The following is a 25,857-nucleotide window of genomic DNA, read 5'->3' as shown; positions in this document are numbered from 1 at the left end:
GGTAGGGACGGGCTGCATCTCAATGGGGAGGGTGCAGCCGTGCTGGGGGAGAAGATGGCTAAGAGGTTGGAGGAGTGTTTAAACTAGGGCCCGGGGGGGAGGGCAACTACAATATAGTAAGTGAAGACAGAGTAGATGGAGAGCTGGGCCTAGATTATGGAACTGGGGGTGGAGCGGCGGGAGGGGTTAGAACAGTCACTAGTGACAAGAGGAAAGGGAATATGGACAAATATATTAAATGTATGTATACTAATGCTCGAAGCCTCACTAATAAAGCTGAGGAATTAGAACTCATAATGGTTGAAGAGAAATATGATATAGTGGGGATAAGCGAGACATGGCTGGATGAGAGTTATGACTGGGCTGTTAATATCCAGGGTTATAGTCTATTCAGAAATGACCGTAAAAATAAGAAAGGGGGAGGGGTCTGTCTATATGTTAAATCATGCCTTAAGCCTATTCTGCGGGAGGATATATGTGATGATAATGTGGAGTCTCTTTGGGTAGAAATAAGGGGAGGGACGAAGAATAATAAAATTCTTATAGGAGTGAGTTATAAACCTCCAAGTATAGTGGAAAAATCAGAAAATCTTCTTATAAGACAAATAGATGTGGCAGCGAAGCAGGGGGAAGTCATTATTATGGGGGACTTTAACTACCCAAATATAAACTGGAAAGCAGAAACCTGCAGCTCCAGGAAGGGAAGCGTGTTTTTGGAAATAGTAAAAGATAATTACCTTTCCCAACTAGTAGAGGAACCAACAAGAGGGGGGGCCCTTCTGGACCTGATCTTAACCAATAGGCCCGACAGAATATCAAAAATAGAGGTGGGGGGTCACCTAGGTAATAGTGACCATAACATAGTAAGTTTTCAATTATCCTTCAATAAAATTATTAGTAGAGGGGCTACAAAAACATTAAATTTCAGGAAGGCTAATTTCCAAAAACTAAGAGAGGACCTTGGGAACATAGACTGGGACAATGCCTTCAGAAATAAAAGTACACAAGAGAAATGGGACATATTTAAGAGCATCCTGGGTAAATCGTGTGAACTACACATACCATATGGGAATAAACGTAGTAGAAATAAGAGAAATCCAATGTGGTTAACTTCAGCTGTAAGGGGTGCAATAAATGATAAGAAACAAGCATTCAGACAACTAAAACAAGAAGGTAGTGGGGAAGCATTGAGCAACTATAGACTGAAGAATAGAATGTGTAAAACGCAAATAAAAGAAGCAAAAATAGCAACAGAAAGAAGGATAGCCACAGAAAGTAAAACAAATCCCAAAATGTTCTTCACTTATATAAATAACAAAAGACTTAAAACCGAAAATGTTGGTCCCCTCAAAAATAATCTGGGTGTAATGGTGGAGGGGGAAGAGGAAAAGGCCAATCTACTAAATACATTCTTCTCTACTGTATTCACAGAGGAGAATCCCATAACAGACGGCATGACTAGGGATAATGTTAATCCTCCCATAAATCTCACCTGCCTAACACAACAAGAAGTGGGGAAACGCCTTAAAAACATTAAAATCCATAAGTCACCGGGCCCAGAAGGTATCCATCCTAGAGTTTTGCAAGAATTAAATACTGTGTTGGACAGACCGTTATTCCTAATATTTAAAGATTCTATTATGACAGGGATTGTTCCACAGGACTGGCGCATAGCTAATGTGGTACCGATATTCAAGAAGGGGTCAAGGAGTGATCCTGGAAACTACAGGCCCGTAAGTCTAACATCTATAGTAGGTAAAGTATTTGAGGGGATTGTAAGAGATGCTATACTAGAGTATCTTAATGAAAATAATCTTATGACGCAGCACCAGCATGGATTTATGAGGGATCGGTCCTGTCAGACTAATCTGATCGGCTTCTATGAAGAGGTAAGTTATAGACTGGACCTGGGGGAGGCTGTGGATGTTGTGTATCTGGACTTTTCAAAGGCATTTGATACTGTGCCGCATGAAAGGTTGGTCTACAAAATGAGGATGCTGGGACTCGGGGAAAACGTATGCAAATGGGTAAGTAACTGGTTGTGTGATAGAAAACAGAGGGTGGTCATTGATGGAAAATATTCAGATTGGGTGTTAGTTACTAGTGGGGTACCTCAGGGGTCAGTGTTGGGTCCACTTCTTTTTAATATTTTTATTAATGATCTTGTAGAGGGGCTACAGAGTAGAATCTCCATTTTTGCAGATGATACTAAACTGGGTAAAGTAATCAGTACAGAGGAGGATAATATCATATTACAGAGGGATTTGGAGAAGCTAGAGGCTTGGGCGGAGAAATGGCAAATGAAGTTTAATGTGGATAAATGTAAGGTTATGCATTTGGGCCATAGAAATAATAAGTACAGTTATGTGCTAAATAATAAAACACTGGGTAAAAGTACTTCCGAAAAGGACCTGGGGGTATTGGTGGACAGTAAACTCAACTTTAGTGATCAGTGCCAGGCAGCAGCTGCCAAGGCTAATAAAATAATGGGGTGCATCAAAAGAGGTATAGATGCTAAAGATGAGAACATAGTTTTGCCTCTTTATAAATCACTGGTCAGACCACATATGGAATACTGTGTACAGTTTTGGGCACCGGTATATAAGAAGGACATAGGTGAACTGGAGCGGGTGCAGAGGAGGGCAACAAAGGTCATTAAGGGAATGGGTGGGTTACAGTACCAGGACAGGTTATCAAGCTTGGGGTTATTTACGCTAGAAAAAAGACGTCTTAGGGGCGATCTGATCACAATGTACAAATATATGAATGGACAGTACAGAGATCTTTGTAGTGGTCTTTTTACTCCTAGGTCTGTAACAATGACAAGGGGGCATCCTCTACGTCTAGAGGAAAGAAGATTTCATCATCAGCATCGACGCGGGTTCTTTACTGTGCGAGTGGTAAGACTGTGGAACTCTCTGCCACATGAGGTTGTCATGGCCGATTCATTAAATAAGTTCAAGGGAGGACTTGATACTTTTCTTGAACAATATAATATAACAAGTTATGGGCATTAGATTTCTGGTGATACGTTGATCCGGGGATTGTTCTGGTTGCCATTGCAGTCGGGGGGGGGGGGGGGGGAGGGGGGGGAGTTTCTCCATGTGGTGGGGCGGTTGTCTTCTGCCCCATAGGGGTTTTTCGCCTTCCTAGATCAACACAGTAGGATTCTCCTAGGTTGAACCTGATGGACTCTTGTCTTCTTTCAACCTTATTTACTATGTTACTATATTACTATATCATGTCCTATCATTTATGCAAATTTCTGCTAATTCTGGGCTAAATAGTGAAGTGGGCGGTCCTTCTCAGCAATTTTCGGATCCCTCTACATGCACATGTATACAGAGATAGATGGCAATCAGTGAGTAGGACCGCCCACATGACTACTTAGCCAAGAATGAGCAGAGATATAGTTGAATAATCGACATATTGGAAGTCTTCCTATAAATCTCTATATAAATCTGCCTAGCTCCTTCTGCTGTATAACAAACATGACAAAATATTGAGTGAAATCAGGTTGTGATCTAATAAAGGGGTTATCCAGCGCTACAAAAACATGGCCACTTTCCCCCTACTGTTGTCTCCAGTTTGGGTGGTGTTTTGAAACTCAGTTCCATTGAAGTAAACGGAGCTTAATTGCAAACCGCACCTGAACTGGAGACAACAGTAGGGGGAAAAGTGGCCATGTTTTTGTAGCGCTGGATAACCCCTTTGAGGACAAGGAACGTGGCGCATATAAACACTGCACAATAAAAGGTTAAAAAAATAAGGGAGTGGTGTTTGGTAAAATCCGGACAAAATTAAGGAAATTATATTTTTCACTATTTTTTTATATACAAATAAGCTCTATCTTGTCCCAGACAGCTGTACATACAGCATACATACAAGTGTGTCATTGTTCTTGACTTCTGTTTTGGATTAGTGATCACACATCACATGCTGCCCCTATCTGATGTTCCAGTTCATTGGATTTGTAAAGGAAATGCACTAACCTCAGTGATAATACGATGCTTTATGTAGACTCTTTTAAAGGGGCTACACAGATATAGTTTTACGGTTAAAGGCTGTGTTCACATGTTGTAGATGTAGTGTGGAACTGCTGCGGTTTCACTGCAATCTTTTTATCAAAGTGTGGATATAGCATAAAGGTCTCCATACACCCATACCGGTGGTAATAGTGTAGTGTCCTCTAAGTCCTCTAAGTCTTATACCACCCAGGTAAAGTAACTCTCTCAGGTGTCACAGTCTTTTCAGCTGCAATCTCCACTGCAGCCACTAGGTGTCTCAATCCCCCTGTGCACAACTGCAGTCTGTGTGGTATGTTTTGTATATGTGCAATTGTCTATTGGAGCAGACACTCTGAGCACGTCTACCCTCTCACTTTCAATTCCTGTAAGGAGGGAGTCTTTCGTTAGTGTGTATGAGAGACAGACTCCAGAAACTAGTCCCTGCTGCAGTAACTAAGTGGGCCTGACTTAGGCCAGAGCCCTGAACCAGGACTAAGTGGAGACATCAATTGTTCAAACCTTCCTCGGAGGATATGTTGGCTTTCTGGTCCAACAAAGATAAGGATGGATGGATAGATAGATAGATAGATAGATAGATAGATAGATAGATAGATAGATAGATAGATAGATAGATAGATAGATAGATAGAAAATTCTGGAAACTTACCAACAGGTGGGGTGTCTTCCACCTCTGTCACCTGGATGTCAGGGATGGTTGCTGGCTGAGCAACTTTTCTGGAAGGAAACAGATATTTATGAAATGTATTGCTTCATTTTATAGCTATCAGCACTGTAGATTACACTGATTTTAGAGCGTTTTGTATTTTCAAGCCTATGAATGTACATATCATTCAAGATTAAAATTATGCAAGGGTTAACCTATATGCAAACACACAGCTAGGAACCTTCAAGCATAAGAGGAAGACCTAGCACCTCCAGTGAGAGGAAGAGAGAAGAAGCCTATTCAGTGAGAAGTTGCAGGAGGTAGTCCATGGCAGCATGATAAAAGGAGTCTCTGCTTATAAGCCCGCCCAGCAATCTGTGAGTACTTACTCTTCTAACTACTTACTTATGTAACTCTTATAAGTTTTATCCTGGTTCAAAAAACAACACAGGGAGCTCCAGGAGGATTACCCTCACCATAAGGTAATAGGGTTGAGAAGGAGCAGAAGACGCTTCAGGCCTTCTACTTCCTAGAGCTAACTTCCTGGGTTTCCACATCTCAGGAATATACCTTCCAAGACTGGAGGGGACACGAGTACATGTAACATTGTGCAGCTATTGGTCATCAAGTGCGAGCATCGTCCGCATGTGATGATCGGGACTTACACCTGCTCCCTTCCATCTCAGAAAGTATACTTTCAAGATGTGGAAAGACAGGGCATTAGCACTGTGGAGCAGAAGGCTTTATGCCACCTCTAAATGGGTTATCCAGCGCTACAAAAACATGGCCACTTTTCCCCCTACTGTTGTCTCCAGTTCAGGTGCGGTTTGCAATTAAGCTCCATTACTTCAATGGAACTGAGTTTCAAAACCCCACCCAAACTGGAGACAACAGTAGGGGGAAAGTGGCCATGTTTTGTAGCGCTGGATAACCCCTCTAAGAGCAACCCCAGTAACTGCACTAAACCAAGGAGTCTGGCAGTTTTGGTGGCAGTCTTAGACAGCCCTGCAGTTCCCGACACAGACGTTGATGGTGGCAGAGGGGGCCAGTGTTGCTCCTTATTTGCTGCCAGTCAGCGAATGTTGAATGGTAGATTAAAAAAAAGTATACATTTATTTTCATGATGTCATATTACAAAGTAATATAACTTTATTAAAGCAAAGTATTAGCAAAAAAAAAAAAAAGGTGTCTCTGAAGAACCCCTTTAAGATTGGTAGTGATGGACACACCACCCAGCAGCTACAGTCTCTCTAAGCACATTGTGAGGCATGAAAACAATACATATCTGGTCTAGGTGTAACATTACAATGTTGGTTATACTTTACAATTAACGTAACACTCTGAAAGAGTTAATCGCATTTTGTTGAAAATAAAATTGGGGTTAAAAACCTCTTAAATGAAGCAAACATGAATTTTTCCCTAAGTCCCATGACCACCAACGTCTAACCGCTCCTAAGTGAAGGTTATTAGAAGTTCTTTTGTTCTCAGAGTTCTCTGTCTTGCACAGCTTATGTGGATCATGGAAAGATTGGAACAGAGCTGAGGACTATGGACAATGTTCCAGATGTTTTGCAACGTGTGCTGTTGCTGTTTACAGAAGCATCTGGAATATAGAGAAGAAAAAGGGTTTGCCAAGTTCTTGGATCTGTGAGTCCAATGAAACGTCCAGGGTTTTTACAACAGTAAATGTTTGAATATGAAAAAACACTGTGAGGGTCTAATAGTATAAGGGGATCTTCAACAGGAGAACGTCCGAGATGGTCATATTTACTCCATGTGACGTCTTCTCCCCTTGGTTTTATGAGCAACATATATTGTTCTGTAGCTGTATGGGCACAGAGAAAAGAGATGGCTACACAACATGAGGTAATCCCACATGCTGCTTGGTCTCAGGCCTCCTTGTCTCCCAGGCCTTGGCTGGCAATTGGGACATACTGTAAGAGGGCCTGATATGTATTCACGGGCTAAAGTTTCATAAACTTCTCTTTTGATATGATCAGATAAGCCTACGTTTTTGCAATCCGTTTTTTTTTTATTTATTTCGTTTTTACAAAATAAAAAGATGAAAAATGAAAGGAAAAACACAAATGCATCCGTTTCCATCGGGTTTCCAATATAAAAAAAATGGATCAAAATGCATCTGTGGTCAACCACATTTTTGTGTATGCTTTTTATAATTATAGAAGTCAATGGAAAAACAGATCGAAACGGATGCACTCAAATGCGTGTTTTTCATAATTTTTTTTTTTGTAACAACAAATTTAAAAAAACTTAGTGTGAACCCAGCCTAAGCTGTTAAAGTGAATGAGTCATCAGAAAATTGTTTAATTTAAGATTTTTATATTAAAATATTTTTTCTATTTTTTTCTATGCCCATTCATTCACGTCAATGAAACTGAGCTGCAGTACCAGGCACCATCTGGTGGGGCACTGTTTGGGAAAAAGCTGCCATATTTTTCTAATGTTACACAACTTTTTAATTCCATACCTTCTATGCAGTTGTTTATAACCTAATCTCCTTTACTTACTGTATACAGCACTAATGTACTATGTCACCCATGTCTCTTCATGAGAACAGCAATTTAAAGAAAAGATCTATCAATCAATGTTATATAGGTAGAGGAGAACTCGTACAGGACCGGTGTACTCTGATGACTTGTGGTGTAGAAAGCATGAAAGTGCTGACAGATTCCCTTCAAGATGTGTTTTTGTTTTGCTTGCTGTCTGGACAGTACACTTTTTAGTGAAATGCCCGGAACTAGCTGAATATAAAAATAAAAATATATAAAATATACACTTACCTTCCTGGCTCCCACACTGCTGACAGTATTATGCCACTCCGGCCCAATCAGCTAATCACTTCCTGGCACATATCTAACAAATGTTCTGCTTGGACAACCCCTTTAAGCTTTTACAAAACCATTATACCATGATCAAGTATTTCTTTTAATCCTCTAATAGAAGAAAAACAAGACTGATCCATAATAAACTGATACTCCTATTAGTATGGATAACAGACCCTGAAGCTGTACTGACCCTTGACTGAGCAAGTTGCAGCCCGAATGCCAAGACGTGGATGATGGGGGTGGGCGTATTCTTTCGTGGTCATCCTGCATCTGAAGCCGAATAGGACGTCTCAGGCCCCAGAAGATATTGAGTAATCCTTCCACAATCAACTCCTCCTCTTCCTGCAAAATAAGTCATCATTAGAGATGAGTCCAATTCTTCGGCATTTGATTATCAGTGGCTGAAGAAGTTGGATGCGGCTCTAGGGAGTCCTGGAAAATATACACACAGACTATGGCCATAGGCTGTACACATGTTTCCCCAGACTCCCTAGGGCCACATCTAACTTCTTCAGCCACCGGTAATCAAATGCCGCACAATCAGAGTCAAACATGCTCCAGTTACACTCATCTCTAGTCACCATTACAAGGGGCGACTGAGGAACAAACGAGCGCTGTCAGTTCCCCGCTATTACACGTGGCAGCAGCGAGCGGGTGAGTACTGGGGAGCTGCCCAAGTAATCGCTAGTTCGTCCGGGCAGCCCATAGCAGGTAGCAGCGGTCTGCTGCCACCACTTTTATTCCGCGGAGTGACGGCAGCAGATCGCTGCTATATAAGTAGTTTGTCTTTCAACATGTTGAAAGACAAATGACTGCAAGGATCAGCCGACATCATTCATGTCGGTTGATCGTTGTCTTCTATTACACAAGACGATTATCATCTGTAACGGCCGATATCGTCTGAATACGGCTGATAATCGTTTCGTGTCATAGGGCCTTTAGAATTAGAACAAGAGATACAAATACGAAAAGATCCTGTCATTCAAACACTATGATGTTATATTATCACATTATATGGGCCATGAGATGTCAGACCACATTCTGCAATGAAGTATAAACTCTTATTTTCACAAGGTCTTATTCCAGCTGATGGACTGCTACTCTGCCACCCTTGACTGTGAATTATTACTATTGTGCTTCCATTTACTGAAGTACCTACCTGATGTTTTTAAATCGAGTAATAGGCTCAGCAAGGACTTAAAGGGGTAGTTCACACAAAAAAAGTGCCAGACATTTGTAATTTACTTGTATTATAAAATCTCAAGTCTTCCAGAACTTATCAGATGCTGTATGCCCTACAGGGAGGGGTATATTCTTTCTAGTCTGAAGAGCAGGAGAGGTTTTCTATGGGGACCTGCTATTCATCTGGACAGTTCTTGTCATAGACAGAGGTGGCAGCAGACAGCAATGTGTCAGACTGGAGAGAATACACCACTTCCTGCAGGACATACAGCATCTGATAAGTACTGGGAGACTTGTAAATTTTATAATACGGAGTAGATTACAAATTTCTGGCACTTTCTGGCACCACTTGTTTAGAAAGAAACGTTTTTTTTGTGAACTACCCCTTTAATAAGAATTAGAAAAAAAAACATAGCGCCACTTTTGTCTTCAGTTTTTTGTGTGGTATTGCAGCCCAGTTCCATTGAAGTGAAAGAAGGAGAGTTGTTATACCACACAAAACCTGAGGACAGATATGGCATTATTTATTTATTTATTTATTTTTAAGAAAAAGGCAGCCATTTTTTTTATATTTTGGGTTTATTATAACAAACATTATTAATCACTTAAAGGGTTTTTCTAGGAATATTCCACAGATAGACCCACCATATCTGATCGGTGGGGTGCTGACTACTGGCACCCCAGCTAATCAGCAGAGCCACATTCCAGCGCATTCACAATGAACAGCTAGAAGCAGATGTCCCCATTTATTGTGTAGTGATGGCGCTGAGATACTGATGAGTATAAGGGGAGCTGAGCTGCAGTAACCTGGAGCCACCACTATACAATGAATGGCACTATGAGTTTCTGGCTGTTCACAGTGTATGTGCTGGAGCAGGAAAACACTTTAAAGGGGTTATCAGTGGAAAACATTTTTCCAAACCAACTGGTGTCAGAAAGTTATATAGATTAGTAATTTACTTCTATTTACAAATTTCAAGACTTCCAGTACTTATCAGCTGCTGTATGTCCTACAGGAAATGTTATCTTATGTTCAATCTGACACAGTGCTCTCTGCTGCCACCTCTGTCCGAGACAGGAACTGTCCAGAGCAGGAAAGGTTTTCTATGTCTCCTGTCTCGGACAGAGATGGCAGCAGAGAGCACTGTGTCAGAAAACAACATTTCCTGCAAGACATACAGCAGCTGATAAGTATGGTAATACTTGAGATTTTTAAGTGGATTACAAATCTATATAACTTTCTGACACCTGTTGATTTGAAAGAAAAAGATTTTTGCTGGAGTACCCCTTTAATGTGCAGCTATATTGGTTTATGGGGGATCAGAACACCTTCTTTTAGTTATTATTCATAGTTAAAGATATCCGTGTCATTCTTTACCTCCCGATGTCGGAGCTGTAGGTTCTGTCCTTCATAATATAAATTGTAATTCTTCAGATGTGCCAGTAACTCGTTCCTGGAGGAGACAGATTAAATATTAAATGTCTGCGCGTATGCTGCAAATTCCCAAACGCCTATAGTGAAAACTGGAGCAACTATATATAGAACAATCTGTCATGTGGATGTGTGTACCCTCAGCGAAGGAGGGGAAGAAAGAACAGTGTGTTCCCACCCCTATCCTCACCATGCACGGGGGCAGATAGATTATCTGAGCATTAATATTCAATGGTTTCCTCGGAAAGCCCAGTGGAACCAACCGTTCAATAAGCTTTTTCACTTGGGAGTCTGTAATACAAAGTATATAGTGCAGTGAGGTAGCAAAGTATCTAGGTCACATCAGCCTCGGTGTAGGCGAATCATCCCAGCAGCCTTGACAGCGGACTGACGGCTGGTTACACTGTCTCTGTATATAAGATAATGCTGATTTCATGGCTATTTAGAGACTATAAAGAAATGAATGTCCTTCAGCAGCGAAGCCATTTATAACACAGCAGAAGGTAAAAAAGAGAAGAAAAAAGTTTGGTCTGCTGAGTTAAATTAGGGATGGGGAACCTTCGGCCCTCCAGCTGTTGCAAAACTACTATTCCCATCATGCCTGGACAGCCAAAGCGAAGCTTTGGCTGTCCAGGCATGATGGGAACTGTAGTTTTGCAACAGCCGGAAAGCCGAAGGTTCCCCATCCCAGAGTTAATTAAACAGACCCCTGGATGAACTAATATATTGGGCCATGTGCAATTTATTTATTTTTTTACTACAGAATCCATGGGGGAGATTTATCAAATATGGTGTAAAGTGAGACTGGCTCAGTTGCCCCTAGCAACCAATCAGATTCCACCTTTCATTCCTCACAGACTCTTTGAAAAATGAAAGGTAGAATCTGATTGGTTGCTAGGGGCAACTGAGCCAGTTTCACTTTACACCATGTTTAATAAATCTCCCCCAATGTTTGATAAATCTCTCCTACAAGTGCCTATACACCCTATACTAAATTTGTCCAAACCCACCACTGGGTAAACCATTTTTTCAAACCTAGATAATGAACCCAGCACAATGGTGGTGTAAACCTGGCCTAAGACATGGCTTTAAACAGAGCCTTATACAGTATATAATCCACAAGCCATATAGCAGTCTATGTTCTTTCCACTACACAGCTCCATAAACCCAATAGGAGTAACATGATCCTTATACCCTGTAAACACTGTTTTATGTGCACTCAAAATGTTAATCACCATGACCTACCAAAGGCACAATAAGCAGGCCACAGCTATAGGCATGCAGAGGTAACAGAACTTCTAGGCTGCCTGAGAAGATACCAGTATCTTAAAGGGGTACTCAGGAGAATTTTTTTTTTTAACCAACTGGGGCAGGATTTGTAAATTACTTCTATTTAAAGGAAAAGTGTGGCGTTTTCTAAAAGCCGCCAGCCTGCAGGGGGAGGGGGGAAATTGAGTTCAAGTATGCACTTACCTCTCCCCATGCCTGCGGTGAGTGGCTGGAGTGGCCACCGGAAGTCATTTTCCCCCGAGTTGTTATGAAGTCACAACTTGGAGAAAGTGCGTGTCCCGGCTGATGGACTGGCCGCTCAGCCAATCAGTGACTGGAATTGTCTGGCTGAGCGGCCAGTCCATCAGCCAGGTCGTGATGTGGACACCCCAGAGATCCCAGAGCCTGGCAGGAATCCTGTGGCCACTCCCGACGCTCACTGTGGGCACGGGGAAAAGTAAGTTGTTACTTGAAATTAATTTCCTCCCTGGACACTAGACTTTTCCTTTTAAAAAATCCAGAACTTATCAACTGCTGTATGTCCTGCAGGAAATGATGTATACTTTCCAGTCTGACATAGTGCTCTCTGCTGCCATCTCTGTCCATGACAGGAACTGTCCAGAGCAGTAACAAATCCCCATAGAAAACCTTTCCTGCTCTGGACAGTTCCTGACATGGACAGAGGTGGCAGCAGAGAGCACTGTGTCAGACTGGAAAGAATACACCACTTCCTGCAGGACATACAGCAGCTGATGAAAAAGGGAGTACCCTTTTAAGTAGTACAAAGATAGTATGGAGCCTGTAACAGATTTTGCATTGGGGATGAGTTAAACCTCTGACTATAGGCATGAAGTATGACATCCAGATATGAAAACAAGAAAGCACAGACAGATGTAGAAGTTCTGGAAGAGTGGTGGCTTTATGAATGAGGCCCCTTTGCCTTCATGTCCTTACACTATAGGCAGCAGAGGAACACCCTGACTATATATGAAATGTAATCCCCAACACATATTCTAGGTTATATACGGAGAACATGAACGACTTACACCTAGAATACATCTAGACTCATGACTTCCAGATTCATAGCCTCTGCCTCACGTTTGTTTTAATAATTCTGTAGTTCCCGAGGCAAAGCAGAAACATATTGGCACAAGTTATTTGTATTTGACATTCCTTTAATTCTTTGCAATGTTTCGTCCCTTTTGTGGTGTAAAGTGCGAATCAAGAGGATCTGAAGGGGGCAGAGGAAGAAAAGGTCAGGCGGACAGCCCATCCTACCAGTACACTGGAAATAAACCCTCAGCTAAGAGTCAGGGCTGCACAATATGAGTACTTATCTCCTACTGAAGGTCGGCACCCATTTACCAAGCCTACTACACCGCTCTTTATTGGGCAGTCAGGGCTGTAGAGAATATTTATATATTTATCAGCTGATCGCTGGGCCTATTTTATTTATGTTCTTCATGAAATAACAATTCAGAAACACCATCTCTTTGGACTCTGCATCTTTTATTCCTTCTGTATATGTCTGAATAAATTGATTATAATCTGTTACCAGCTGGGGGCGTGTCCCTACACATTCTGACATTGTCCAATCAGTGCTAACAGAATCAGGCTGTGTAGGGACACGCCCCCAACTGGTCACACCCAGGAGGAGCAGATGAACGACACAACTGCTAGAAACAGTTCTCTACAATTGTTATTACATGGAGAATACAACTATTTACTACAACAGACATTTCAGGAGAGCCGACGGGTCCCCTATAAAGGAAGTCTGGTATAGGAAACCACTGTTTATTTACACTTATCCATGACCTCCAGAATGTCAAAGGCCAGAAGATAAAATGGAGATGTAATAGTGAAAGGATATAGGATGAGCCAAAGGACAGATAATAAAGACAGATGATGAGGCCGGAAGGCATCAATAGGAAGAACTCACTTGGAAATAAACTTGTCCTTCCCGCAGGGGACTAGTGAGGTGTCCAGGAACTGCTCCATGTGTTCATCCCTCAGTCTATGGGAGGGAGAGCCTGAAATAGAATATCATCAGCAATGTGAGTAATATTATTCAGGCCAGGAATACCATTATAAGATGAATATCAGAATGTTATCCCATTATTTCCACTAGAGTAAGGGCCCTATTACACGGGACGATTATCGTGTGAAAAATCGTTATATCGTTCAAATTTAACCAAAGATCGTGCTAGGTAATTGCAGGAAACGATCGAAAAATCGCTAGTATGTCGTTGATCGTTGATTTAGATCTGACCCTAAAATCATCATTAATCGTTCGCTAATCGTTCAGAGTATGGCTATGTTCACACAACGTCAAAAATAGAGAAAAAGTGGCCGATTTTCATATTTAAGATAACAGCCGTTTTTGCCGCGATTTAACTGACTGCAATGGCAATGCATTCAAGTCAGTGGGAAGACGGACGTTCAATGAACTCAGTGTATTGAATAACGGACGTTTTTGCCACGGACGTCAAAATAATCAACATGCTCATTATTTTTGGACGTCTTTTGCAAACAGCAGACTTTTTTATTAGTAGTACACACACAGTTTTCCTTTTTCCACCGTTCTTTCTCCGTCTTTACTATTAAATTCAATGGACTTTTCAATTAAGCAGCACCCAAAGGCCAATTAATAACCCCAAAAAAGGGGAGGTCAGGCTGCTAAATAACGTCCGTTATTTTAGCCTCAAAATAATGGCCATCATTTTAAACGGAGCTGAAAAACCTTTTGTGAACATAGCCTAATGGTGCATTTACACGCAACGATTATCGTTTGTATTTTTCCGATAACGGTTGCATTTGAGCGATAATTGGCTTGTATAAACACAGCGAACGATCAAGTGACGAGCGAGAAATTGTTCATTGTGATCTTTCAACATGTTCTCAAATCGTTGTTGGTCGTTCGCAGATCGTTTCGTGTAAACAGTCTTTCACCGTTTCATCCTATGTGTAAGATGGGCTTAAGCAATCTTAAAACAATCGCAATAACAATTCTTCTACAGATTTTTCTAAAGATTTATTTGTCTAAACACTGATTGTTATAAAAACCAAATCGTTGCTTCAGAATCGTTAACGATTGATTGGGCGTATTATCGTTTTGTGTAAACGGACCATAATTGCACATTGTTCCTTCTTTTGCTGGGATCAGATGGAGTAAACGATCGTAGTTATGATCATAACTAACTATCATTCTGTGTAATATCATGAACGATTTCAGGTTAATGGTGCATTTACACAGGCAGATTTATCTGACAGATTTTGGAAGCCAAAGCCAGGAATGGATTTGAAAAGAGGAGAAATCTCAGTCTTTCCTTTATTACCTTATCCCTGTTTATAATCTGTTCCTGGTTTTGGCTTCAAAGATCTGTCAGATAAATCTGTCTGTGTAAACGCACCATAACAATAAACAATCTTGTTTGCAATTGTTTATGGTTACTCGTTAATCGTTAAAAATTGCTTTATCTAATAGGACCCTAAGGCCAGGTTCACACTAGCAGAATTCCGCCACGGAATGACGTTAGCCTCCCTCTCATAATGGGAGTCTATGGGAGGCGCTCGCTGCTGCTCTGTCCCCGCTGAAGAATGAACATGTTCATTCTTCAGCACGGAGAGACGCTGTGAGAACAGCAGCGCGCACCTCCCATAGACTCACATTATGAGAAGGCGGCTTTCCGTGTCGGACAATACCGACGCGGAATTCCGCTAGTTTTGCTCAGTGTGAACATGGCCTAAGGGTTACATAGTATATTGTCATGCACATACATTCACATACTAATAGCAAATACAGCCCTGCGGGTTTCATCAAGCGTTATATCCAGTTCTCCTGTAGGTTAAAATGGCTTTGGATCAGCCACATACAATGTTTTTTGATACAGTGCAACCACAGTATGCCAGATTGCCACAACTATGTGAACTAGACAGACAATTTTTATATTATGGCCCATATACTGTATGTCCAGTTTTGCTCAAAAATACTGTCTGTGCCCTAATGCATTCTTCCCATCAGTCCATGTCCCTGTTTACAATGTGAGCGCCATGTGTGGACTGATATCACCACAAGTCACCGAATCAATAGACGGGAGGATCAACAAAGAAAAAAAAAACAGAAACTGAGCAGAGGTGGAAGCCGTAACCTCAAATGCTGCAATGCTGCAGAGCAAACCTGTGAGCGACCATCACTGACACATAAGGGGGTGAGCCTTTATAAATGATGACTTTTTATTAGGATTTGTGGATTAAAGTTTTAGTAACTAAAGTGCAAACTAATTGTAAAAACCATTGAGGTTATTATATAATAAAACAATATGCACTATATAACAATCATACTGTATAGGGTCTATTATACACTTAAAGGGGAATTCCAGCTATTACCATTAGTCATCTGTCTAGCAGGTAAATGTTAGATCGATAGAGCTTGGACTTTTTGGTCCGGAACAATCAATGAACACAGGTAAGGGAAAAATATAGTAATATCAATGCAAGAAAAAGATACGGGCACTCACCGATGTAGCTGGAGACTTTATTCAGGCACTATTGACAGCAGGGAAGGGAGGACAGGTGGACTTGCAGGTGGACGCACCTCCACCTGTCCTCCCTTCCCTGCTGTGAATAGTGCCTGAATAAAGTCTCCAGCTACATCGGTGAGTGCCCGTATCTTTTTCTTGCATTGCTATTGCATATGTCCTCCACATTTACGGAGCACCCTGTTGGATCTATTCAACTATCTTTGTCCTACCTGCTTACAGAGCTCTAGTGGTGCCAACCGCAATCTTGTTTTAAAGATATAGTAATGGTTGCGCACATGCTCTATTCTCATCGAAGTCTATGGGGTATACAAAAATAAGCGAAAACACTTGCCTATTTCTATGCCTCCCATAGAGTTAGGATAGGGGTGTATGTAGACTACTGTAAAAAGTTTAGGGTTTGATACATTGTAAGAAAATAAGTGTCTTCTTTATGTCCAAAAGGTTTGCAATAGTGTATCGGCGGGAGCCTAAACTGTTGAGCTCACAGAGCATTGCCTAGACTGTTTTGGCCTCAGGACATCTCTGTCAGTCTATGCAAGCAGAAATCTATTTTCAAAATAAAAAGTTTAAAAACTTGTACTCACATAAAGCTGGACAATTCCTTTAAAGCTAGCAATAGGCCACAAATACAGGTTATCCAAGACACTGTTGGGTTTCCAGGAATTCTAGAACAAATCCCCGATCCATGGCCTGGAAGTCCTCGGCCTAATACTCTCCACAGATGTGCGGACTGAAGCGCCTGGTTACAATATCAGAATTTCTGTTCCTATTTGAAAATTGTATGAGGCTTCCTGTTTGTAGACATGAAACTATAGATGTGGCCTGTCAGGGAGCCATGTGATAGGAGAGTCACTTCCTTCCTAAAGAGTTTCCTCTCTTACATGCTGATGGGGGGAGTAAGTGACAGAGGGTGAATATGTGACAGCTGTCATAATGGGATCTCCTAGTTAGATTATGACTATGTCTATTGTCATTAGAACATGGACAGAACTTTTACCTGAAAAGAATTAGTAACAACCAATTGCAGTGTGACATGTTTGGCTACCAGCGTCAAGTAAAGGAGGAGCTGAGCAGATCGATAAATAGTTTTATAGAAAAAAAAGACAGGATATCTTCATTTTCTTGATTTAAACCTCTGCTCATTCTGGGCTTAGGTGTCCAGTGGGCGGCCCTAATCAGTTACTGACAGCCTTTTTTTTGTATAAGAACTGTCAATCACTGAGTAGGACCGCCCACTTGACTATTTAGCCCTGAATGAGCAGAGATTCACATGAATAAATGACAAAGTTAACCTGGAACTTTTTCAAACAAAAAATATATATCAATCTCCTCAGCTTTTCTCGCTCTCTAACATAACATCAGCAGTTTCCTATTGATAGGATCCGTTTAAAATAAGACCAGACAACATTTACCTCCATATTTCTAAATGTCTTTAAAGAGTGTGCGGCTGTATGGACTTAGTGTATCCGACTGAGAGAGGGCTGCTAGAGACAGCTGGTCTCCCCATAGAGATGGCAGAGATGGTTCTTGACTGCTGGATACATGGTGCTCAATGACACTTACTGCTCCAGGCCCGGCAATGGCATAATCGCCTGGTAGCTGCAGATGCCACAGGGTCTTAGCAGAGTGAGTTCAGCTCTGCAGCATATGTTAGGATCATTATTTTCTCCTGTATCTGAGGTTAAAATGTTCCTGTCTGTTTAAAAAAAAAAAAAAACTTTCAAAATGTCAAAAATTTTAATTGGTGGGAGACAAAGAACCAGCTGGGGGAAGGGGGCGGTTGAATTATGTTATGTCCTATCCACAGTATAACTAAAAGTTTGTGAGGGGGTCTCACCACTGGGGCCCTTAAGAACCTCAATGTGGAGCCCCAAATCCCTGCTGGATGGAGCTGCAGGTCACACGTGTATGCTGCCTCTCCATCCATTCTTTATGGAAATGAAGATGAATGCAGCTTTTGGGTATCTTCAGGGGAGCGGCCATGCACATGCACAGCCCACCACTTAGATTTTGGGGACACCAATCTCAAGATCATGGGGGTCCCCAGTGCACGGAGCCAATGCAATCTCCTAGTTAAAACTTTTTAACTAAAATCTCTTTAAGGAATGGATATTTAAAAAAATAATAATAATAAAGCTGCATTTTTCTGATTATTTTTTCTTCTGTGGTCATCCACATATTTTCTGCTAAAATAAACAAGATTGTATCGGAAGCAGAGAGAACTAGTGAAACCTTTCATTGGGGTTTTTCAATTTCCTTCTGCCGGGATCCAAACCCGCTGATGGCAGAAATACAAGGAGGAAACATGGACCACAAATAACAGCGTGTATATGCGCCATTATAGTGCAGCACTGAGGACCTGTCTACAATAGATACAATGATAAAGACAATCGATTACGTAGGTCATTGATACATATAGGTCATCAATAAGAATTAGCCAGGATCATTGTAAGAAAAGCTCTTCTGTACATACATATAAAGGAGGAAATCACGGTAGTTACAGCAAGAAGTGACAATGACTGCGGTGAAATGTTGACAGGAAGCCACATCACATCGCAGAGAAAAAGAGGAAGTGTTCACAGCCGACAAAGCTCCATTCAGTGCAGCAGCTTCAGATCTCCATTCTCTATGTGTCTCATTCGATCAGGGATAGTGATGAAGGTGGTATAAGATTAGAAAAAGAGTCTACTGCTTTCCCCAATCCATGGGCTGTGCCTGGTATTGCAATTGAAAGTTGCAATACCAGACACAGCCAAATGACCAAAGGGGAGCTGTTTCTGGAAACAAACGCAGTATTACCTCTGAGATACTAGGTTTTGTTTCTCATTGAGTATTAAATATAGTGAGAAACTAAGCTTGTGCCTAAAGGTCCGATCCCACATTGAGATCACTTCATACGGACAAAACCCCACCACCATATGGAGGCCAGTGGCTACAATGTTTTATGGGCTGATCACCTGAGCTAAGAGCATTATAGGGATCCATTATGCTTTTAGGCCATGTTCACATGATGTAAAACAGCAGCCGTTCTATGACATGGCTGTGTCAAAGAACGGCCGCTGTCTGTGTTGTTCAAAGCGGGTCGGTACTGCAGTGTCGGCTGGGTTACCATCACTTCTTCTTAATTGAAATATGGTTCAGGTGTGCCCACACAATTAGCCAGAACAGATAATGTAAAGTACAACAACCAGAGTCGTACTTTACATTGTCTGCACAGTCTATTTCATGCAGCCTCTGTTCAATTTATGGCCTGGATCCATTTTTTCCAGGACTCCCTAGGGCTGCATTCAACTTCTTCAGCCACCAGTATTTAAATGCAGAACGATTGGACTTGAGCATGCTGCAGTTGCCCCTATCTCTAGTAATCATCCATAATATGGCCCTCAATATAAGGGAATATTATGGATGATACATCATCAGGCTGGGTTCACACTACGTAAAAAACACGGCCGTATGTCATAACAATGGCCGTATTTGTGCAAACAATGGCCGGTATTCGCAAAATAACGGCCATTGTTTGCGCAAATACGGCCATTGTTATGACATACCGCTGTGTTTTTTACGTAGTGCGAACATAGCCTCAGTGTGTATTTACATGCATATTTTTGTGTTATGTTATGGACACAAGTTCCCAGCCTGACAGTATTTCTGGTGACCGGAAGTGACAGCTGTCATACTATGCCATCAGACCGGTGGGCAGATCGGGACCTATGGCGGTATTACGGCCTTAGGCAGGAAATTAAACTACTGTTCGAAAAGTAAATGCAATACAGATGACATGCTGAGGTAATACAGAGCACATATGGACGTTTCAGTATTTTAATCCCTCTCTCTATACTTTAATAGACATTTTCCGGACACAAAACAGATAAAAGGAGCACATGATTTGCATTTTAAATCCCAAGTATTTTATACACCTCTGTGAATAGTGCCAGGGGTGCATAAAGGTGGTGCAGGTAATACCACTATTGAAGTGTTGTAAACCGTCATCCATAATGTACCACTTAATCAAAAGCCTATGTGACGGTGCGGTGTAGGGAAAACAGAACAGGCAAACTGGAAAATATTAACAAACAAACTTGTGTCATGTTTGAATTTATTCTAAGGGCCATACTACACAGAGCGTTAACCTGCCGAATCAGGTCGATTGGCTGATCTTGTCTTTTGGACCGTGCCTTGCTACATGTAATAGGGATACGTGGCCGACGGCTGATGAATGTGTAAAAAAATTCACGGAATGGCCGGTCTCTGAAAAGATCATCCCGGCCGATACTGCAGTACCAGCCGGATGATCTTTAGGGCCGCAGAGTTCTGATGCGGGCGCATCCGTGCAACCCTGGCATAAGAACAGCGGCGGTAGGGATCCAGGCCGGAGCGTATAGCATGTGTATACGCTCCGTCCAGGATCCCATAGACAGAGAAGTAGTGTACATTTTTGTAATAATCACAGCCGTTGTACAACGGCTGTGATTTTACGAAAATATACATTGTGTGAACATAGCCTTAGACAGCAGATTGGCGCTTGTTTACATTAGTGATTGGGCCGTGTAATACAGCCCAAAAACTATGTTCACACAATGCACCTTATTTTCAGCAGTTGTTTTTGATTCCCACTCAATTTTTTTTTTATCTGTATTTTTCACCTTATTTTCAGATAATTTTCTTTGTATGTTTACACAGTTTTTTCAGCCATTTTTGCTTTTGGTTTATACAGCTCAAAATGAGGCTAAAAAAAAAACTGGTGTGCAAACATAGCCCAAAGCTGGTTTTACACCGCATTAATCAGTAGTTCTGTATGTCATTTTGGTCTCTGTCTGAGGTGTGCAGCAAAGTCTGTGGGGTGGAATAGAATGGATCTCTGTGGCATTCCATTGAACTGGATCTTGTAACAAAAAAAAACAAAAACAATATACTGCACATTATATATTTTTTGGTTATGGGACCCTATTTATGATGGATGTGACATCAATCACAAGTTTACATTGGATATTGGGTACTTTCTATGACATTAGAGATGAGCGTACCTGGAGCATGCTCGAGTCCATCTGAACCCGATCGTTCGGCATTTGATTAGCGGTGGCTGCTGAAGTTGGATAAAGCCCTAAGGCTATGTGGAAAACATGGATATAGTCATTGGCTGTATCCATGTTTTCCAGACAACCTTAGAGCTTTATCCAAGTTCAGCAGCCCCAGCTAATCAAATACCGAACGTTCGGATTCGGATCGACTCGAACTTGAACCCGGTTCGCTCATCTCTATATGACATGTTACCAAACAGTTCAGGTTCGGCGTTTGACTCCCAAAAGTTGGATAAATTGGATGCCACTCTAGGGATTCCTGGAAAACATTGATACAGCTAGAGATGAGCGAACCTGGAGCATGCTCGAGTCGATCCGAACCCGAACTTTCGGCATTTGATTAGCGGTGGCTGCTGAAGTTGGATAAAGCCCTAAGGCTAGGTGGAAATCATGGATATAGTCATTGGCTGTATCCATGTTTTCCAGACAACCTTAGAGCTTTATCCAAGTTCAGCAGCCCCCGCTAATCCAACTTCAGCAGCCCCCGTTCTGGTTCGGATGGACTCGAGCATGCTCAAGGTTCGCTCATTTTTAGCGGCATGCAATTTCTCCAGCTGCTGGGAGTCAAATGCTGAGTATTTAGGTTCGGAGAATAATGCCAAATTTGAACAGTTTGGCAAGTCGGCCTACCACAGTGTGAAAGGTGCTGTAGTGTTAGGGCTCATACACATAGCTGTATTCTGGATATGAGTTGTATAGCAGCAAATCTTGTGCGTTCATGTCTCTCTGATTTATACAAAGCTGGAAAACTCCCACTGCAGTGTTTGTGCCAAAAACCAGAGGTGGATCCAACAGGAAAGTGAAGTCCTCCCTTTATAATTTCCATCCCACTGGAATCCACTTTTGGCTTTGGCACAAAAACTGCAGTGTGTGAAACCAGCCTAATAGGAGGCTCTGAACCCTCATGTTCCTCCTAACAGCATGACCACAGTAATGAGGCCTATACGTAGAGTGCACTGCCCCCTATTTATATAAATGGGTCTGAGAGAAGCTGGTAATACCATAGACTTTGGGTGAATACTGGACTTCAATTTAACATTCAACATTCTCTGAACCTGAACACTTGGCATTTGATTCCTGATAGCCTATAACTGTGTCCTTGTTTTCTAGGACTTCCTAAGGCGGCATCCAACTTTTTCAGCCGCAGGGAATCAAGCGGCAAATGTTCGGATTTGGAAAACGCTGCAGAACCTTAACAGACTCAAGCCCCCTATTGTACTGACCCTAGTAATCAGACACTAATCTCCTATCCTATGGATAGCTGATACTTCTTCATTGTAAGACAACCCCTTTGCCGGTGACATACCTATAGTATATATAGAGCTTCAATTCATCCACATTAGTAGGAAGAAATGGCAGTGTTGTCTGTGATAGTTCCTAAATCGCTTCTTATTTTTTGGCTTAGTTTTCTTGGTGGAGGCCCAGGTTATTATGAATCTTAAGCAGTTATGTAAGTTTGTTACATTTCCTGTATCAACCCCCCACATATGAATACGGCTGACCACATCCACCTGTGTGCTATATCCTGCCCTATATCACCCATTACAGACAAGATTACGATAATATTCTATTTCGCATTTTTACACATACTGTGTTGGTTTCACAGTATTAGGTTAGGTTCACACACACGTAAAAACAACCGCCATATTTCACACCAACCGCCATTATTTGTGCATTGTTATTAAATACGGCCATTGTTTCTACATAGTGTGAGCCTAGCCTTAATGTAACTCAACACATCATCCTATCACTGCCATATATGTCAGATAGCTAACTCGCCTCTGCTACATCTGTGCATCACCAATGTACGAACGCAGATCTGAAGACCCATAAACCTAAGAATCATCAATACAGGGGTTAACGCAGAACGAGCAGTGTCAGGGAATGTAGGAAAGTTGCCGTCCTGCCAGCAGAATGCATTTTACTCACATACACAGCCTGCGCGCCAAGGAATCAGGATTAACCCTTTCTACCAAGACAGAAGCAAAGAGATTACAGCACGCAACTTATTTCTCTGCAAGGCCTGGCTGTATATTGCAGGGTAGTATGTATTTTGGCGCAACTCATCGTAATTTCACGGTGCATGTTTTTTTTTATGAGACCTGCTGCATTATCTCAGCTGCTTATCACGATGACGCGTCGCATAGTGAAATGACAAACTGAACTCTGCTACATCTGTAGGTGTCTACGGTATGGCTGAAGCACACGAGGAGATGATACGACAAGGATGGGTTAGGAAAATAGATGCAGATAGGGTTATCAGCAGACAAAACCAGGGTGGTAGAGACATGGGGAGAAATGCAGCGTTCTCACCGTATAGTGTCCTCCGGTGTATACGTCCTCCCAGGGTGCAGTCTCTGCCCCTCTCCCCATCAATATAGGGAAGTCAGTGTATGGGGAGCAGGCTGTATACTCTATACACTGTGATAGATGGCTCAATATTCCTTCCTGCTGCCCAATAACAGCTGGTGGTGGTGCCTGGGCCGGCCGCTGATTGGATCGCCTGGGATCAATTGGGCGTACACTCCTTCAGACAATGCTAAGAAAGGGAGGGGGCGAGCTGGTCACAGCATCTGTCTGAGAAAGCAGCAAATACTGGTGCATGGCAGGAGGAGAGGGGAGGGGGTGACAGCCTTTGTCATACTTCAGGGGACGTGGGAAAGTTGCTAAGTGATACATAGGCCATCCGATATGCTGGCGGTCCCAGGGACATGGAACCTATCCAGCCAGTAAAGCCCACCAGTGCTTATCAAAAGAGGTAGGGGGTGGGTGTACGGACAGGAAAGTTTACAGCAGGCATCGAGTATAGAGATGGCCAAAGGGGATAATACAAGTGCGGAAGAAATGCAGAATCTGTTTGCCAAAAGTCTGAAATAATGGACAATGGGGTCTTTAAAGAACCCCCATTCACATGCTGCATCTGGGAGCTTAGTCACATGGTAGATAGAATATATAATGTATCATCATAGATGATAGATAGATAGATAGATGATAGATAGATAGATAGATAGATAGATAGGAGATATATAGATAGATAGATAGGAGATAGATAGATAGATAGATAGATAGATAGATAGATAGATAGATAGATAGATAGATAGGAGATAGATAGATAGATAGATAGATAGATAGATAGATAGATAGATAGGAGATAGATAGATAGATAGATAGATAGATAGATAGATAGGAGATAGATAGATAGGAGATAGATAGATAGATAGGAGATAGATAGATAGATAGATAGATAGATAGATAGATAGATAGATAGATAGATAGGAGATAGATAGATAGATAGATAGATAGATAGGAGATAGATAGATAGATAGATAGATAGATAGATAGATAGATAATAGATAGATAGATAGATAGATAGATAGGAGATAGATAGATAGGAGATAGATAGATAGATAGATAATAGATAGGAGATAGATAGGAGATAGATAGATAGATAGATAGATAGGAGATAGATAGATAGATAGATAGATAGATAGATAGGAGATAGATAGATAGATAGATAGATAGATAGATAGATAGATAGGAGATAGATAGATAGATAGATAGATAGATAGATAGGAGATAGATAGATAGGAGATAGATAGATAGATAGGAGATAGATAGATAGATAGATAGATAGATAGATAGATAGATAGGAGATAGATAGATAGATAGATAGATAGATAGATAGATAGGAGATAGATAGATAGATAGATAGATAATAGATAGATAGATAGATAGATAGATAGATAGATAGATAGATAGGAGATAGATAGATAGGAGATAGATAGATAGATAGATAATAGATAGGAGATAGATAGGAGATAGATAGATAGATAGATAGATAGATAGATAGATAGATAGATAGGAGATAGATAGATAGGAGATAGATAGATAGATAGATAGATAGGAGATAGATAGGAGATAGATAGGAGATAGATAGGAGATAGATAGATAGATAGATAGATAGATAGATAGATAATAGATAGGAGATAGATAGATAGATAGATAGATAGATAGATAGATAGATAGGAGATAGATAATAGATAGATAGATAGATAGATAGGAGATAGATAGGAGATAGATAGGAGATAGATAGATAGATAGATAGATAATAGATAGGAGATAGATAGATAGATAGATAGATAGATAGATAGGAGATAGATAATAGATAGATAGATAGATAGATAGATAGATATGAGATAGATATGAGATAGATAGATAGATATGAGATAGATAGGAGATAGATAGATAGATAGATAGATAGATAGATAGATAGATAGATAGATAGATAGATAGATAGGAGATAGATAGCTAGATAGATAGGAGATAGATAGATAGATAGATATGAGATAGATAGATAGATAGATAGATAGATAGATAGATAGATAGATAGATAGGAGATAGATAGATAGATAGATAGATAGATAGATAGATAGGTAGATAGATAGATAGGAGATGGATGGGTGGATAGACAGATAGATAGATAGATAGATAGATAGATAGATAGATAGATAGATAGATAGATAGGAGATAGATAGATAGATAGGAGATGGATGGATGGATGGATAGACAGACAGCCGGATGGATGGACGGACGGATGGACGGACGGATCGATAGGAGATAGATAGATAGATGAATGGATGGATAGATAAATAAATAGATATAATAGGTAAATAGTAGGTGTGAAATAGATGTATAGATAGAAGCAACATATACATATAAATATATATATATATATAGAGAGAGAGAGAGAGAGAGAGAGAGAGAGAGAGAGAGAGTATATAATTTGTATAAGGAATGGAAGATCTTAAAGGAGTATTCCCAGCAGAGAGAGTTACTGTA

The 25,857-nt window shown here is 41.1% G+C and overlaps 1 protein-coding gene across 2 annotated transcripts in view; it reads right to left on the bottom strand.

Moving 5' to 3' along the window:
* RASSF2 (Ras association domain family member 2) overlaps nucleotides 1-23,493 on the bottom strand; it is a 37,554-nt gene extending 14,061 nt beyond the window's left edge. Inside the window, exons 1-5 of one of the 2 annotated variants that reach the window (XM_069943171.1) lie at nucleotides 23,332-23,493; nucleotides 13,339-13,429; nucleotides 10,077-10,152; nucleotides 7,707-7,858; nucleotides 4,674-4,741 (exon numbers count right to left, since the gene is read on the bottom strand). In XM_069943171.1, the coding sequence (XP_069799272.1) occupies nucleotides 4,674-4,741; nucleotides 7,707-7,858; nucleotides 10,077-10,152; nucleotides 13,339-13,397 (355 nt within the window). In that variant the 5' untranslated portion in view covers nucleotides 13,398-13,429; nucleotides 23,332-23,493. Of the gene's footprint in view, nucleotides 1-4,673; nucleotides 4,742-7,706; nucleotides 7,859-10,076; nucleotides 10,153-13,338; nucleotides 13,430-16,524; nucleotides 16,659-23,331 lie in introns of those variants that run through there. The other variant, XM_069943180.1, reaches the window with a different exon arrangement.
* Between the last annotated feature and the right edge of the window lie 2,364 nt (nucleotides 23,494-25,857).

The sequence above is a fragment of the Dendropsophus ebraccatus genome, chromosome 1, assembly GCF_027789765.1.
Source record: "Dendropsophus ebraccatus isolate aDenEbr1 chromosome 1, aDenEbr1.pat, whole genome shotgun sequence".
Lineage (NCBI taxonomy): Eukaryota > Metazoa > Chordata > Amphibia > Anura > Hylidae > Dendropsophus > Dendropsophus ebraccatus.
This window is presented reverse-complemented; position numbering and strand designations above follow the sequence as displayed.